This window comes from Puntigrus tetrazona, chromosome 22 (assembly GCF_018831695.1).
Source record: "Puntigrus tetrazona isolate hp1 chromosome 22, ASM1883169v1, whole genome shotgun sequence".
Classification (NCBI taxonomy): Eukaryota; Metazoa; Chordata; class Actinopteri; order Cypriniformes; family Cyprinidae; genus Puntigrus; species Puntigrus tetrazona.
This window is the reverse complement of record NC_056720.1, coordinates 14,842,038-14,856,649: the sequence shown is the minus strand read 5'-3', so window position 1 is coordinate 14,856,649 and position 14,612 is coordinate 14,842,038. Positions and strand designations below refer to the sequence as shown.

General features: G+C 37.5%; 1 protein-coding gene across 5 annotated transcripts in view; it reads right to left on the bottom strand.

Annotated features, from left to right (window-relative positions):
* Nucleotides 1-8,462: 8,462 nt before the first annotated feature.
* Nucleotides 8,463-14,612, bottom strand: part of arhgef3 (Rho guanine nucleotide exchange factor (GEF) 3) — a 55,392-nt gene continuing 49,242 nt past the window's right edge. For all 5 annotated transcript variants that reach the window (XM_043223445.1, XM_043223446.1, XM_043223447.1 and 2 more), the window contains 8 exons: nt 14,321-14,491; nt 13,973-14,035; nt 13,475-13,571; nt 12,588-12,664; nt 11,642-11,899; nt 11,004-11,174; nt 10,364-10,550; nt 8,463-9,091 (listed from right to left, as the gene is read on the bottom strand). In XM_043223445.1, coding sequence (XP_043079380.1) covers nt 8,841-9,091; nt 10,364-10,550; nt 11,004-11,174; nt 11,642-11,899; nt 12,588-12,664; nt 13,475-13,571; nt 13,973-14,035; nt 14,321-14,491 — 1,275 coding nt within the window. In that variant the 3' untranslated portion in view covers nt 8,463-8,840. The remainder of the gene's footprint in view (nt 9,092-10,363; nt 10,551-11,003; nt 11,175-11,641; nt 11,900-12,587; nt 12,665-13,474; nt 13,572-13,972; nt 14,036-14,320; nt 14,492-14,612) is intronic.

The window sequence follows — 14,612 nt, the reverse complement described above, 5'->3', positions numbered from 1 at the left end:
TACCACTGCTATATTGTGCATGGTATAATTATAGAACAAAACAATGCAAATGCAGTATAGTGTTTTCTAGATGGAGAGGGAAATCAATAGGGCAAAGATAAACCAATAACACTAGAAGAGGGCAAGGCAAAACAAAAGCAACCCCTAAGAGCAACCAAAGTTACACTGTTACAAACACATACGTGACAAAACATAGAAACCAACAAACAAAAAACAAATAAAACTAATATTTACAGATGTGCAGAATACATACAAAAAAATGGTTTAAATTAACATTTTGTAATTATTGAGACACAGGACAAAACATTTAATTTTTTAAACTATATATTATGGGTATTAATAATAGAATGTATTTAACATAAGTATCCTCTTCAATTTAATTTTATCATTATTATTGTATTTTTATCATTATTATTATCTTATTGTGTTCTCACCATATCTAAAACCATATCCACAGAAAAGGGTTCAATCAGGGACACATGCATGTTTCATAAGGTTCAGGCTGTAACAGGCTCTGCTTAGCTTTTTTCAAATATTTTAATAATTTCCTGTATCACAACCATGATATGTCAACACCCCCTTCCAATTTCTGAAGAGATTATTTAAAATATTTAGACTGTTTTATTATCCTGAAGCAGGTTCTATTGGCATCTAGCATCAACAAAAAAAAACAACAAAACAAAATGGCTATTACATGGAATCTGTTTGTTTGTGAAAAGATGGCAAATTTGTCAACTCAGATGTTACGACCATAAAACTTTGTGTTTCATTAAAATACTTCAATGTGACTTTTGAATGAAAGCTTTATAAATATTAACAAAATCCCATCCATGACAAAATGGGAAAAAAAAACCTTGGGAGAAACCAGGCTCGGTTGGGGGCCAGTTCTCCTTTGGCCAGACGACCAGCACTTAATGATTTTGCAAAGGATTTATAGTGTGTGTGTGTCTGGTTCTCACATCGAGGTGTTCTATCTGTCTCTGATCATCTTTTCTTCCACCATCTGGATCTGGATACAAACCGTGTAACAAAATAAGAAATAAACAGACTAATATTACTGTAGATGCCATTCTTTTTATGATATAACAAGTACATTGTGTATTATAGGGAGTATTCTATAACATACTCCCATTGTAACAATTTTATAATTCTATGCATCATAATGGATAGAATTATATCTGCTGAATATGAAATTTTCCTAATAAGAACATCAGTCCGTTAGACAAGATCTTACATGTTAGTAATCTCTGTAATTAACAAAGCAGATGGTGTTAAAGAGCTACTATGCTGTCTTTCATCTGAGGTGTGTTATTGTTCTCCAAAATCATCCAGGTGTGAGTAATTTTCCATATGCACACATGAACATCATCATGTGAAGAGGGGCCTAATCCAGGGGCTGTGTTGCTGCCAGACAAAAAGACACCTGAGATAAGTGGTCTCTTAAGGGAATATCACAGAATGAGGGGCTCCAGTTACATGTCAGACCTGATATTGCATCATCAATAGTAATAATCTTCCTGAAGGAGTTTAATCTCAAGAGCTTCCTCTATCACTAATCTGGACTGACATTAATAATGACATTATTGTTTGAAATTTTTTTATTCATTGTACTTTCATACTTTTCATTCTGAAGGGATGCATTAAAGTGCAACACTAAAAGCAGCACTAATAATAATCAGAGACGTTTCTTGAGCAAAAAACATTAGAATGATTTCTGAAGTATCGTGTTGCTGAAAAGTTGCAGTAATAAGTTGCAGCTTTTCATCACAAAAATAAAATACATTTTAAAATATATTCAAATATTAAAACGCTATTTCAAATTGTAATATTATTTTACAGTTTTTACTGTAAATTCTTTTAAAAATAAAGCATAAGATACTTGAACTGTTTGAAAAGTAGTGAACACAGTCAAGTATAAGAAAATCATGGTAGCAGGAAAATGTTTATGTAATAACCTACTTTGAAAGGTTATATACTGATTGTCAATTAGAGTGGGAACTAAATGTGTTTTTAATGTTTGTCTCCCTGTGATCCTCATTATGAAAATGTGATACACTGCACCAGAGGAGCACTAGAGGGACTCAGTCATCCCTGAACATTGTTTTCCACTGTGTATAGTCGGTAAACATTTAAAGCTGAACTTAAACTTCACACCTTTGCATCAAAACATTTGCTACACTGAAAGCAAAGCTATTCAGAGCTGAGCGTATATTACTATCACCTTGATTAACTAATGCTAATCATTTAACCTATAATAATATAAAAACAAACATGCATGTACACATTTCTCTTTGTTTGTAATTTCTACAACATAAAACCTCTAATTTCCAACAGCAACCACAATAGAAAAACAGGGGGAAAAAAGTCTTATACTGTATATTTCAATACTACACATTCAAGAAAAAAAAGTTTAAAAAAGAACAGAAAGACTTTTATAATACTGACAACCACCAACCATGTTTTGCATATATTTTCGGTTTCGGCACACACAAAAACACAATAACAGAGATTTTCTGTTAGCTACAGTGCTTGCCAACAAGCTGCTACAGAAGAAATATATACGTCCACCACAATCAGTTGTCAATCCTCCAGTAGTTTTAATATTTATCTGGCTCTGACAGTTACAAAAACAAAGCAAACAGATTCAGTTGTGGCACAACTGTTTCTTGTCAAAGACAGAAAGAGAGTTTGTGGTCAGCTCGCTGGCAGGGTAGTGCAGGGACACAATAGATAGCATTGCTGAAGTCAAAAGATCCATAGCAGCTCCAGCTGGAGAAACCGAGCCAGGCATAGAGACAAACAGCCACTGAAAAATGGGTTAGGATTCCTTAAATAGAGCAGCTAACAAGCTACAGCTGAAACTGATCAGCTCCTAGCGGCAATCTGACACACCCACTCACACATACACACAACACAGATGAGATTGTGATCCCATTGACTGTGATACTGTGACACTTTTGGCAGCACTAGAAAAACTGTGATCACACTTTACTTTTACTTAACATTTGATTGGTCATGTTTTATTAGAAATATTCATATATTCATATGTTAGATTATGAAATGAACATAAAACACCTAACCAATACATCACCTTTTACGCTGATGTGAGTGTTTCTTTGGCAGACTAGTGATTAAAGTGAAAGGGTGGACCCAGATGCTCAGTTTCTAAATGACTGCCACAGACAACAGAGCAGTGAAAGGAAGGCACAGAATAACACGAAACCATGGACAGCAGCATCAATTTCAGAGAAGTGCTTGCTTAACTGTAACACAGCACTGAACAGGATGGCTCATTTTGTCACAGGTGACATTGCTGTTTATTTAAGGCATCGCTGGCCTGGAAGCAGTGTCTCTGCAGCTGTCAAAAAAGTTCTTGACAGAGATAGACAGAGATAGACATATTACAGCAGTTTTTTAGACACCTGTAGGTCTGGCCTGTGCAAAGTGTACATAACCTATAAATTAGGATATAGATTTGTGATGCCAGGGTCTCCATATACACTCTTAATCAAAAGATTGCAATAATGTTTTATTGAAAGATAAAGCTTACAAGTACCCTTTTGAACGCTAAAATGACGAATGGGACACCCATGGCACTGGTCTCAAACTCAGTTCCTGGAGGGCCACAGCTGTGCTGCAAATTGGTTTAAAAATAATAAACAATGCTTTGATACAGAGCCATTGACCTCCCAGGTTATGTTAGGCCCTGGTCCAGAGATGGCATTAGATAATGAGCCACATACGATAGAGTCCGAGACAGAGTCCACTGAAATTAAAAGGGGGAAAGTGGCTATAGTTCTGTATGGTGTTCTTCTTATTGTCCAAAATGAACAACAAAAAGCAAAATATGTGTATCTCAAAGAATATCCACAGATTGCCTGATCTTGTAGTGTAGTACTTTAGCCAAACTTAAGCATTTGATAACACATTGAATATGTATTTTGCTTTGCTATTGGATAACAGTAAAAAAGTGTAAGACATCCCTGATAAACACAATAGAAATTGCTGCCACAGAGGCAGAAAGAAGTTTCTTCCATTTTCCAAGCTTTTTTCTACTTAAATCAATGGAGTGCGGATGGTCAATTCCATTGCAAACCAATTAATGTTGTAGTTAATAAATAATATGTTTGGCAAAGCATGTTTTCATTAATGTCCTTTGGGAAGAGGTAGGCTACTTTTGCACCTTGGGAGTAGCGTGTGATTGCATAGACCTACTTTTTCATCAAATATCACTAGTTTTAGTGATAAGATATGAATTAAGATACGATTAAGATATGAATGTTTGGAATGCGTTAGTAATTTAGGTATTACTACTTTAAAGTAATAGGATAGTATGGCATCTGTTATTTAAATAATTGTGCCTAATGTTTGAATAATATCTAATAACAAAGCAGTCACACAATGAAATTGAAATGAGGATGCGGCATTGCCTTCAACAAGTATGACATGTGCCTCCATCTCACAGGATCAGGCAGTGCACGAGAACTACTTACGCAGATGAAGAATGTACATGCCACTTGACCTTTGGGTGGCCTTTGACGTGAGCTGACCCCACACTCTGCTTTCATCACCACTAGTTTGTCATTGTCAACTTGTTGTGTTCTGGGCTGTAATGCAATGCTGTACCACTTGAGGTACTCAAATCACAAACAATTATGCAGATATAAGGGTACAATGTATTAGTATGAAAGTGTCCTATTGTCGATAGGGGATCAAATATACTAAACACTCCTAAGAGTTGTATTTTAGGGAAATGACAAATAAACAATACTAGCATATTTTTACTGCTTGCTGTCAATCAAGTCAAGTCACCTTTGTTTATATAGCACTTTTAAAAATAGATTGTGAAGAAAACACCGGCAAGTGATCTCTTCTTGCCCCAGCGGCCACTGGCAGTACTGGACCCTTTCCTTCGGTCTACACGGGGTCCCAGCGACCTTCCAGAGGATGATGAACATCTTCTTGCAGGCACACCAGACCTATGCAGTGGCCTACTTAAACGATGTGGTCATACATTCAGAGACTTGGGAGGACCACCTCGAGCGACTGCGGAGAGTGCTGTCCAGACTACAGAGGGCAGGACTCACAGCCAACCCCAGAAAATGTCATCTGGCACTCTCCAAAGCCAAGTACCTGGGTTTCCAAGTCGGGAGGGGCCTCATTCGGCCCCAGGAGAAGAAAGTGGAAGCTGTGCAGAAGGCACCCAAGACCCAGAGCCTTCCTGGGGTTGGCGGGCTACTATAGGTGTTTCATCCCTAACTTGTCCTCTCTAGCTGCCTCCCTGACAGATCTGACCAGAAAGGGGCAGCCGGAAAAGGTGACCTGGACCCCCGCTATTGAAGAGGCGATCCAGAAAATAAATACGGCATTGACATCGAAACCAGACCTCCGAGCCCCAGACTTCAGCTGCCCCTTCTTGCTGCAAATGGATGCCTCCGACATGGGTCTGGGAACTGTCCTATCCCAGGTCCTATTCCAGGAGCATCCTGTACTTTACATCAGCTGAAAACTGACCCCAGCCAAGAGAAACTATGCTGCGGTGGAAAATGAGGCCCTGGCCATCAAGTGGGCGATCTTAAAGCTGCGGTATTACCTCCTTGGCCGAAAATTCACCCTTGTCAATGATCACGCCCCGTTACAGTGGATGGTCCGGAGTGACCAGATTCTAGTACTCCAGGATTTCCACTTCGTTGTGTGTCGCTCTCTCGGATCTGGGAAATATTTCCAAATATAGGAACCTGATAATTTTAGTTTAAAATTTAATATTTTAAACTTTTCGTTAGCTCCTCCCGCCACAATATAAATATATTGTGATGAGTCGGCTGCCCCTCCTCTTTATCGTCACCATCACCCCGTCCTTTATTCGCCGCCCTTCACCAGGCTCCCGACGGGAGTGGGTGTGTTCGAGAGGAGGGGCGTGGTATCGGTCAGGTCTGGCGGCGTGTGATATTAGCCTTGTCACCGTCGCCGTTAAATACCTGACCGCGTCTCTCCCTCGGAGACCGGCTCTTCCCCGTGCATGCACGCTGGTGTCCTCGTGGGTCCAGGAAGGGTGCGCGATGGACCTCACCCCGCCGTCCGTGAACACAGAGCTCATCCCACTCTGCCGCCCGAGCAACGAAGCGAGCGAGCGCGCGCTGAAGAGCCGCCGCCCCTCGCGCCCCGGACCAGAAAAAGGGAGCGTGTGACGACGCCGACTCCGCCCCTTACCTGGACCCTTCCCCTGGAACACGGCCTCAACCTGCACTTTCCCGGAGCATTTACACAGATCCCCCTTTTTATTTGGACACTTTTCCCATGGACACTTTATTTTGTATTATTATTATTTTGTCAATAAAAAGCCTCCGAGGCCTGACGCAACGCCCACTGTGTCTCAGTCGCTGGCTCCTCCTGTCACAATATATATATATATATATATATATATATATATATATATATATATATATATATATATATATATATATATATATATATAGTGACGGAGGAGCAATGATTGACACAGTGGGCGTTTTTATTAAAAGAAAAGGTACAGAATAAAGTGTCCAGGGAGAAAAGTGTCCAAATAAAAGGGGGAAGTGGTGTCCTCGTTGTGCTGCAGGGGAAGTGCAGGTCAGGCAGTGTTCCAGGGGGAAGGGTCCAGGTAAGGGACGGAGTCCGGCGGCGCACGCGCCTCTCTGGTCCGGGCGAGGGGCGGCAGCTTCTTCCGCGGCATCTTTTGCTTACTTCTATGTTCATATGAATGAATTGGAAACCTTTTTCAACCATTTTGACAACATATAAAGGATGATTTTCTTGTCATACTGCCACTTGTGCTGGGCTGTAGTGCTTTTCCACAAGGGTGGGGCAGCTTCTTAAACATTTTGGAGGAGTGCAGCTGGTTGATCTGTAATATTTATATTATATTTTAAATATTATACTGTATTTATTTGTTGAATTAATTTAGGCTTCACATAAAAAAATTATGAGCATGCTTAAGAGCACATTTTTCCTCGTATTTATTGCCAGTCACAAACATGCTCCTGATTGCTTCCATTAAGCAGGTGATAAGAGCAAAGCACAATTATATGTCCAATCACCATGCTAACAGCCCTAACCCTAATCCTGATAGCAAAAATGGTGCAGATGCCACATTTTTTCAAGTTTTTTTTTTTTTCACACACACGTAAATTTTTTTCTTTTCTCCAAATTGCTCAAAGCTGAAAAGATGTGTAATGTACGCGTTGGTGATTTAGTTGAAATCCAGACCAGCTGAGAAGCAGAAAAGGAGTATTTTCATACAGAGTAGGATCTAAATGTGTTTTTAACATTTGTCTCCCAGTGGTTCTCATTATGAAGATGTGATACACTGCACCAGAGAAGCACTAGAGGGATTCAATCGTCCCTGAACATTGTTTTCCACTGTGTATAAACAGTAAACATTCAAAGCCAATGTGTGTGTGTATGTATGTGTGTGTGTATATATATATATATATGTGTGTGTATATATATATATATATATATATATATATATATATATATATATATATATATATATATATATATATATATATATATATTTATATACATATATGCATTTAAAAACACATAAAGAAATATTTAAAGTTTTTTAAAAGTGTTTATTTGATTTTCTTCATTATTTTACACATCAGCCAGTCTTTCTCATATATATTAAACATGCATTTCCATAGTTTACCTCCAAACTTTACCACTCATGGCCCTGGGCACTTTCTTTTCTCATTGTTTGTAATTTCTACAGCATAAAACCTTTCATTTCCTTTAAATACAACAACAACCAAGATAGAAAAACAGACTATAAATAAACATATGTCATAGATTTCAATACAATACTTTGAAGGGAAAATAATAATAAAAAAGAACAGAATAAAATACTTTTTTTTTTAAACTCATCGCTGCACATCTGACAACACTAAAAACCAGCAGACACATTTTGGCAAAGATTGTTTTCTTTATAGCATAAGTTCGGCACACACAAATACACGATGACAGAGATTGCTCTGATCTGCATGGCACAAGAGACTTTCTGTGTATTCCAATAAACTGCTACATAAGAATGATATTTCCAACCACAATCAGCTGTCAATACTCCAAAATATTATTCCAGAACTTTGAGGTCCTTTCAAAGTGCTTCACAGAATACGTTTGTAGATTCTTCAATAGTTTTAATATTTATCTAGGTCTGACATCGACTGTATGCTGAGACATCCTCCACAAGATGAATGTGTAATATATAGTGCTATACTGTCAAACGATTAATAACACCTAAAATTATTTACATATGTGTGTACTGTGTATATTTATTATGTGTATATAAATACAAACACATGCATGTATTTAAAAAAATATGTTGTTAAATATATTTAGATAATAAATAAGAATACCCAAATGTAGAATATATATATAAAAAATTATTTATTCAATATGTGTATTTATTTATTAATAATAAATATACACAGTACACAAACTTATAAGCAAAAACTTTTATTTTGCCTGTAATTAATCGTTTGACAGCACTAGAAATACTGTGATCGCCCTTATGTTTTGAAAACATTCGACTGGTCATGTTTGTCAGTGATTACGAAATGAACATAATAGATCACAATAGATCACCTTTTACACAGATGTGACTTTTTCTTGGGCAGACAGTAATGATTAAAGTGAGATTAAAGTGAAACGGTGGATCCAGATGTTCAGTTTCTGAACGACTGCCACAAACAACAGCTCAGTGAAAGCAAGGCACAGAATAACACAGAACCATGGACAGCAGCGTCAGTCTCAGAGAAGTGCTTGCTTGACTGTAACACAGCACCAAACAGGATGGCTCATGTTGTCACAGGTGTGAGGTCTGTCAGGTCCATCTGTGGATACTCAGTGCTAGCGGTGTTCATCATGCTGTAGTCTGAGCACGGAGCTGCTGTCTGTGACTCTATCTCACACGCTGCAGAGCCCACAGCTTCTTTGGCTTGTCGAATGCAGTTGAGCCACTGCTGTTTATTGAAGGCATCGCTGGCCTGGAAGCAATGCGTCTGCAGCTGTCCTCCGCTGCCAAACGACACGCGGAAAAAGTTCTTGGCTGGACGGAGACAGACAGAGATAGACATATTACAGCAGCTCTTCAGGCATCTGTAGTTCTGACCTGTGCAAAGTGTTCTTAGCATATATATTAAGACTGAGATTTGTAATTCCAGGGACTCTAGATACACTTTTGAAAAGTTTGGAATAATTACGATCTTGAAGTCTCTTATGCTTAGCAAAGCATTAATTATTTGATCAAAATACAGTCAAAGTTGTAATATAACAATACATTGTATGGGTCAAAATGATCCATTTTTATTTTATGGCAAAAAAAAAAAAAATCATCAGAAAATAAAGTAAAGATCATGTTCCATTTTGTAAATTTCCTACTGGTGCTGTTGAACATACACTACTGGTAAAAAAGTTGTGTATGTGTGTGTTTACTGTGTATGTTTATTATACATATACTATATACACATGCATGCATATATTTCAGAGAAAAATATGTTTATAATTATTTAGAAAATAAATTATGTCAATATAAATGTAGACATGGAAATGATCAAAATATATACATTCATGTATTTGTATTTATATATACATAATATATATAGCACACACGTGTATTATTAATGGGGAAAAATAAAATCACAAGAAGCCCCACCCTCTAAATAAAAACAGTCAGCATTCTGAGATGTGCGCCTAGGATCGCACTGGCTGATCTTGCCTGAGAAATAAGCTTTTTCTGAAGCTATTTGAGCCAAAGAAACAACAATTAATGTTTCCCAATAGAAAGAGATAGAAGCTGCACTTGGATGCCCCATGCTTGAAAGATGGCCGCTGAGTGACATGTCTCTTCTTAAATTTTACAATATTAATACTTTATTGAATTTTCGTCTTAAATGTTGTATATCCATTTTGAGGATGATTTATCAAAATAACTGACCAGTAGTGTAAGATGACCAGTTAAAAGCAGTTCATTACTGAATTCAATGGTGAACTGCCTTTAACTAAAAACCGAGTGTTTACTATTGTCCTTTTGCATTTTTGACACAGTACTTTGCTAACTGATACTGTAAAGTTGCCTTTGACACAATTTGTATTGTTAAAAGCACTACATAAATAAAGGTGACTTGACTTGACATGTCGTGTAAAAAACGTCTGTCTTCCTAAACTATAAAAGCAGTTTATTTTTATGAATAAAGACTCAAAATGTCTCTTATCTCTAAAGTTTTCTGCAAGATTTCCCAGACCTCCCAGAATTTTTTTGCTATCACATTGTGAATGCCCAGGTCATTTTTGTGGTGTGCAGTAATATTCTGGGACTCACTGCGCTCGTTGTTGCTGAAAGCTCCTCTGATGGATCCTCCGAGGCGAATCTCTCCGTCCTGCAGGTCTTCCCACTCCAGATCTCTGACAGGGATTGGCTGCCGGTAAAGCTGATAGCACAGCTGCTCGTTTTGGGTGATAGCCCGGGTGATCACCAACACATCCTGAAACAGGAACACATGCAGCTTCTGCAGAAACAGAGAAAGTCATTATTACTCAGTGCAGTTCTTTAATAATGCTTGATGCACGTTCATTCATTAACTTTTTAAGCTGCTTAATTTATCATATATTTATCAAAATTTCTAGAAAATATCTACAAAACTAAAATAATGGCTGTATTTCCAGCTGCTTTGGGCTTCTCTATCTGCTAGCTTTTCACATAGTAACTAGTAATCTTTTGAATGGTTACTGTAATATTATTAATTAAATTGGATACACTTTATGTTAAGGTGTTCTTGCTACAGAATAATGACTGAATAACTACTAATGTATGGTTAGGGTTAAGATTATTATTAATATTATTATTTCAAACTAGTTATTGCCCAGGACTGCTTGAGGTCACTTTCCTGGAAATCCACTGAGTAGTGTGAGGCCAGTTTATGGGGTTTCACCTATAGCTAGACTGAAAAACGTGTTCTTACAGCTCCTCTGTTGTTCTTGAGCTCTCCGTGGCAGCTGAGGATCCTCGAGCTGTCAATCAGCAGATCTCTCTGACCGCTTTCCAGATACAGCAAGCGCTCTTTATAGTAACGACACTCTGACTCGCCCGTCTGAGTGTTAATAACCGCCACGATGCTCTGGATCATGTTAATCTAAAGAGCAGTAAAGAAACAAGACCACACAAACAATCAGGACTCAATTGGATGCATTTGGCAAACAACTTTGGTCTATTTTATATTAGCTTTAACTACTTACATTTAAATGAATAATTTGGTACAATGCACTTATTATGTATATGCATGTTTTTACCTTGTACTTTATTTTTAAAAATAACTATACAAATACCTATCTTTTATGCCAAAATCAGTAGCATATTAAGTAAAGATCAAGTTCCATAAAGATATTTTGTAGATTTGTAATTTGAAATCAATTTGTAACTAATTTTTGACTAGTAATATGTATTGCTAAAAACGTAATTTGGACTACTTTAAAGGAGATTTTTTAGCACCTTCAGATTCCAGATTGTAAAATAGTTGTATCTCAATTACAAAACTCTTTACAAAAAATGGACCGTTTTTGTGTATTGTGGTGCAGGGTGAGATATTTTTTCATGGCTCACAGCTTGATGGAGGTGCTGGTGGTCGGGGTGGTCATTTGGCGTGTGTTTGAGGATCTCTCGTAGAAGTAGTGGGTATTTGACCAGGCGACTGCGAGGGATGTCCAGGAAGCTCCAAAGGTCCAGTTTGCGGCTAAACGGTGACTCCAGACATCGCTGGAGGAAGTCATGCACCCGGTGGTCCTGCTTTTTATGGTCCAGCAGGGCTTTGGCTGCCACCTGGTTACTGCAGTAGCCGTTGTAGGTTTCAAGACAGGGAAGCTACAATCAGAAAGAGTCAAGTGTTAATCAGTGTCAGGTCCTGCTCCTGGAGGGCTGCTGACTTATCTAGCTCATGTTCTACAGTGATATTTCCAAGATATCATGTTAATTTGTATTTTTAAAAGGAAGAAAAGTCTGATGGGTTTAGAATGAGGAGTAGATGAGGTTTAAATTTTTAGTAAATTATCCCTTTAAATGATAACAACACCAATATTATATGTTACTGATTCCGAATTATATCATAATGTAATCAGAGCAAGTATCCTGTATCTGCTGCGTTGTACAGTACTCTCATTATTGTGGTGCATTATGGGATTTACAATATGGTTTCTCTACAAAAGATTTTTGCCTCAAATACTGCACTATATAAGGGGTGATTTTAGAGACAACTAATGGTTAAAAAGGGGATTTTATCCAAATGCATTGGCAGGTGAGACACCCTCAAACACAATTTTTCAAATCAGAGTAGATATTTAAATAATAAGCATTATACACCTATCATAAATGGTTCTAGAGAAAAACTGAGCATCAAACACTGAAAAAACAAGTATCGCACACTACGAGACTTGCACCTCATTTCTAGGAGGCACATGACAAATGAAAACAACATGTGCTGTAATATCACTATCTGAAATCATTTCCTAGCTGTTCATCAGTTGGAGGGAACAAACAGATGAGAGGATCTTACCCAGTCTACTAGAATATTGCCCACGCGATCAGTCGAGCCGTCTGGCTTTCTGGCCTCTCGAAGTCGACTCAGCAAATCTGAAGGATCACAGAGAAACAGCTCAGTCTTTTGTTACGACTTCAATGTGTAATATAACTACATTAGGTAGGGGTATAGGGGTAGGGTCAGTGTTAGTGCTTAGATATTACCAATCTACTGTAATTACTTTAAGCACATAGTATGTACATGAGGTACATGACTGTAAAATAAAGTGCTACCCTGTTTTTAGTAATTTAGGTAATTCATGTGAATTAGTCTGTATTTATGCATTTAACAGATACTTTAATACAAAAGAAGCAAAAACAATTATTCACTATCAGTCAATATTTGTACTGTTTAATGCAAAGCTAAATTAGAAGGCAAGTAAGCAGGTGAGATGCATGTACATTTGTTTGCGATATTGGCAAAAAATCTTGAGATTTTATCTAAATGGATAATTAGACAATATTTTGCTCAGTGTGTTACTGCACTGGTATCTTAATTTGAGTCTATATCTGAAGTTTATAAGAGATATAAGTTTGATATGCATTTGGGTTGTTAAAAAGCAAATTATATAACTATCAACAAAATCCATCTTTGCAATACAGAGGAAACACAGATCTGAAGCTGCATCTGAAGTAGCATTTAGAAGCTTTTTACACTTTTTAATGCAAGACATGAATGCATTTAACCTTCTGTCACTTTATAGATGACTTTTGAATGTTTTTTGAAAAATGCTTGATAATGTCAAATTGCACATCATTGAAACAGCAGTTACGATATTACTATTGCCATGTCCCATTGGATGAAGAAATAATTGTAGTGGGAAATGTGTCACACAGATGAGAAGACACTGACTTCTTGCTCACCTTCATGCAGTGGAATGAGGGAGTCCAGCGTGCCAAAGATCTGATTGAGCTCATGCTCAGTCATAATAGACAGCTTCAGCATGGGGTCACGATATGCCTGAGGTAAAATCACATTTTCAGTGATGCAAACCTACTCAAGAAGAACTATATGGAAATGTTTAGAAATCTGAATGGAAAACATAAGAATTAGAACATGATAAAATGTGGAAACAGACAGCATATAAAATCATACATTGGAAGTTTTTTTTCCCAAAAAGCTAATAATTATTTAAAAAGAAACATAAAATAAATAAACGACTGACTTGTTGTATGTTTCAAAGCAATTCAGGACACAGTAAACACAAACTTAAATGTTTCCACCAAAACAAACATAAAAAGTACAGTGACCTGTGCAAAACAGAATATTATAATTTTAATTCTGGAGGATTTACAACACAGAATAAATCCAGGACTCATAGGTTTTCAAGCTGTATGAAGTGATGGAAAAAACAAGTGTACCTTCTTTGCCAGCTTCAAGTCCTCAATCAGGTCCTGTTCTCCCTGAGACAGCTCAAAGATGGACTGATGAACAGACGACAGGAAAGAAGGAGTAGTTTTAAAAAAATCACATAGGATTCAAAGTAAATAGCAATTACCCATCTATAAGTTCAGAGTTTATGAATGCATTATTCTGTGGTAGTTTGTCAAAAGTCTATACATATCTCCATTTGGTGTGTAGGATAAAATATGCACTAAAGATAAACACAGATTTTAGATTTCAGACGAATACGAGAATGACCTGACCACAAGTGTTCATTTTACATTTCTTTCCTGAGAGTAGGTTTGTACGGTGGTGAAATAAGTCACCTCTTGTCTCTTGATCTCTTTGGAGGACAGCATGTGTCCCAGGCCCAGGTCGAAGGTCTCGCTCCATAGCTTGCTGTCACGGCGCTTGGTGATGGGCGGTGCAATCTGCCTGTTCCAGGGCCGTGGAGCCATGATGTCCGGCCTGCAGTCGCTGCGGAAACTGATAGAGCGCTGAAGAGGAAAACAGCTCAATAAACACCTCCTTTTTTATAAAAAAAATAACTTAATGTGTCAGGTTTCACAGGGTTAAAAAGCTGTGCCTAAAAACTAAAACTAGTACAGCAAACTTTGA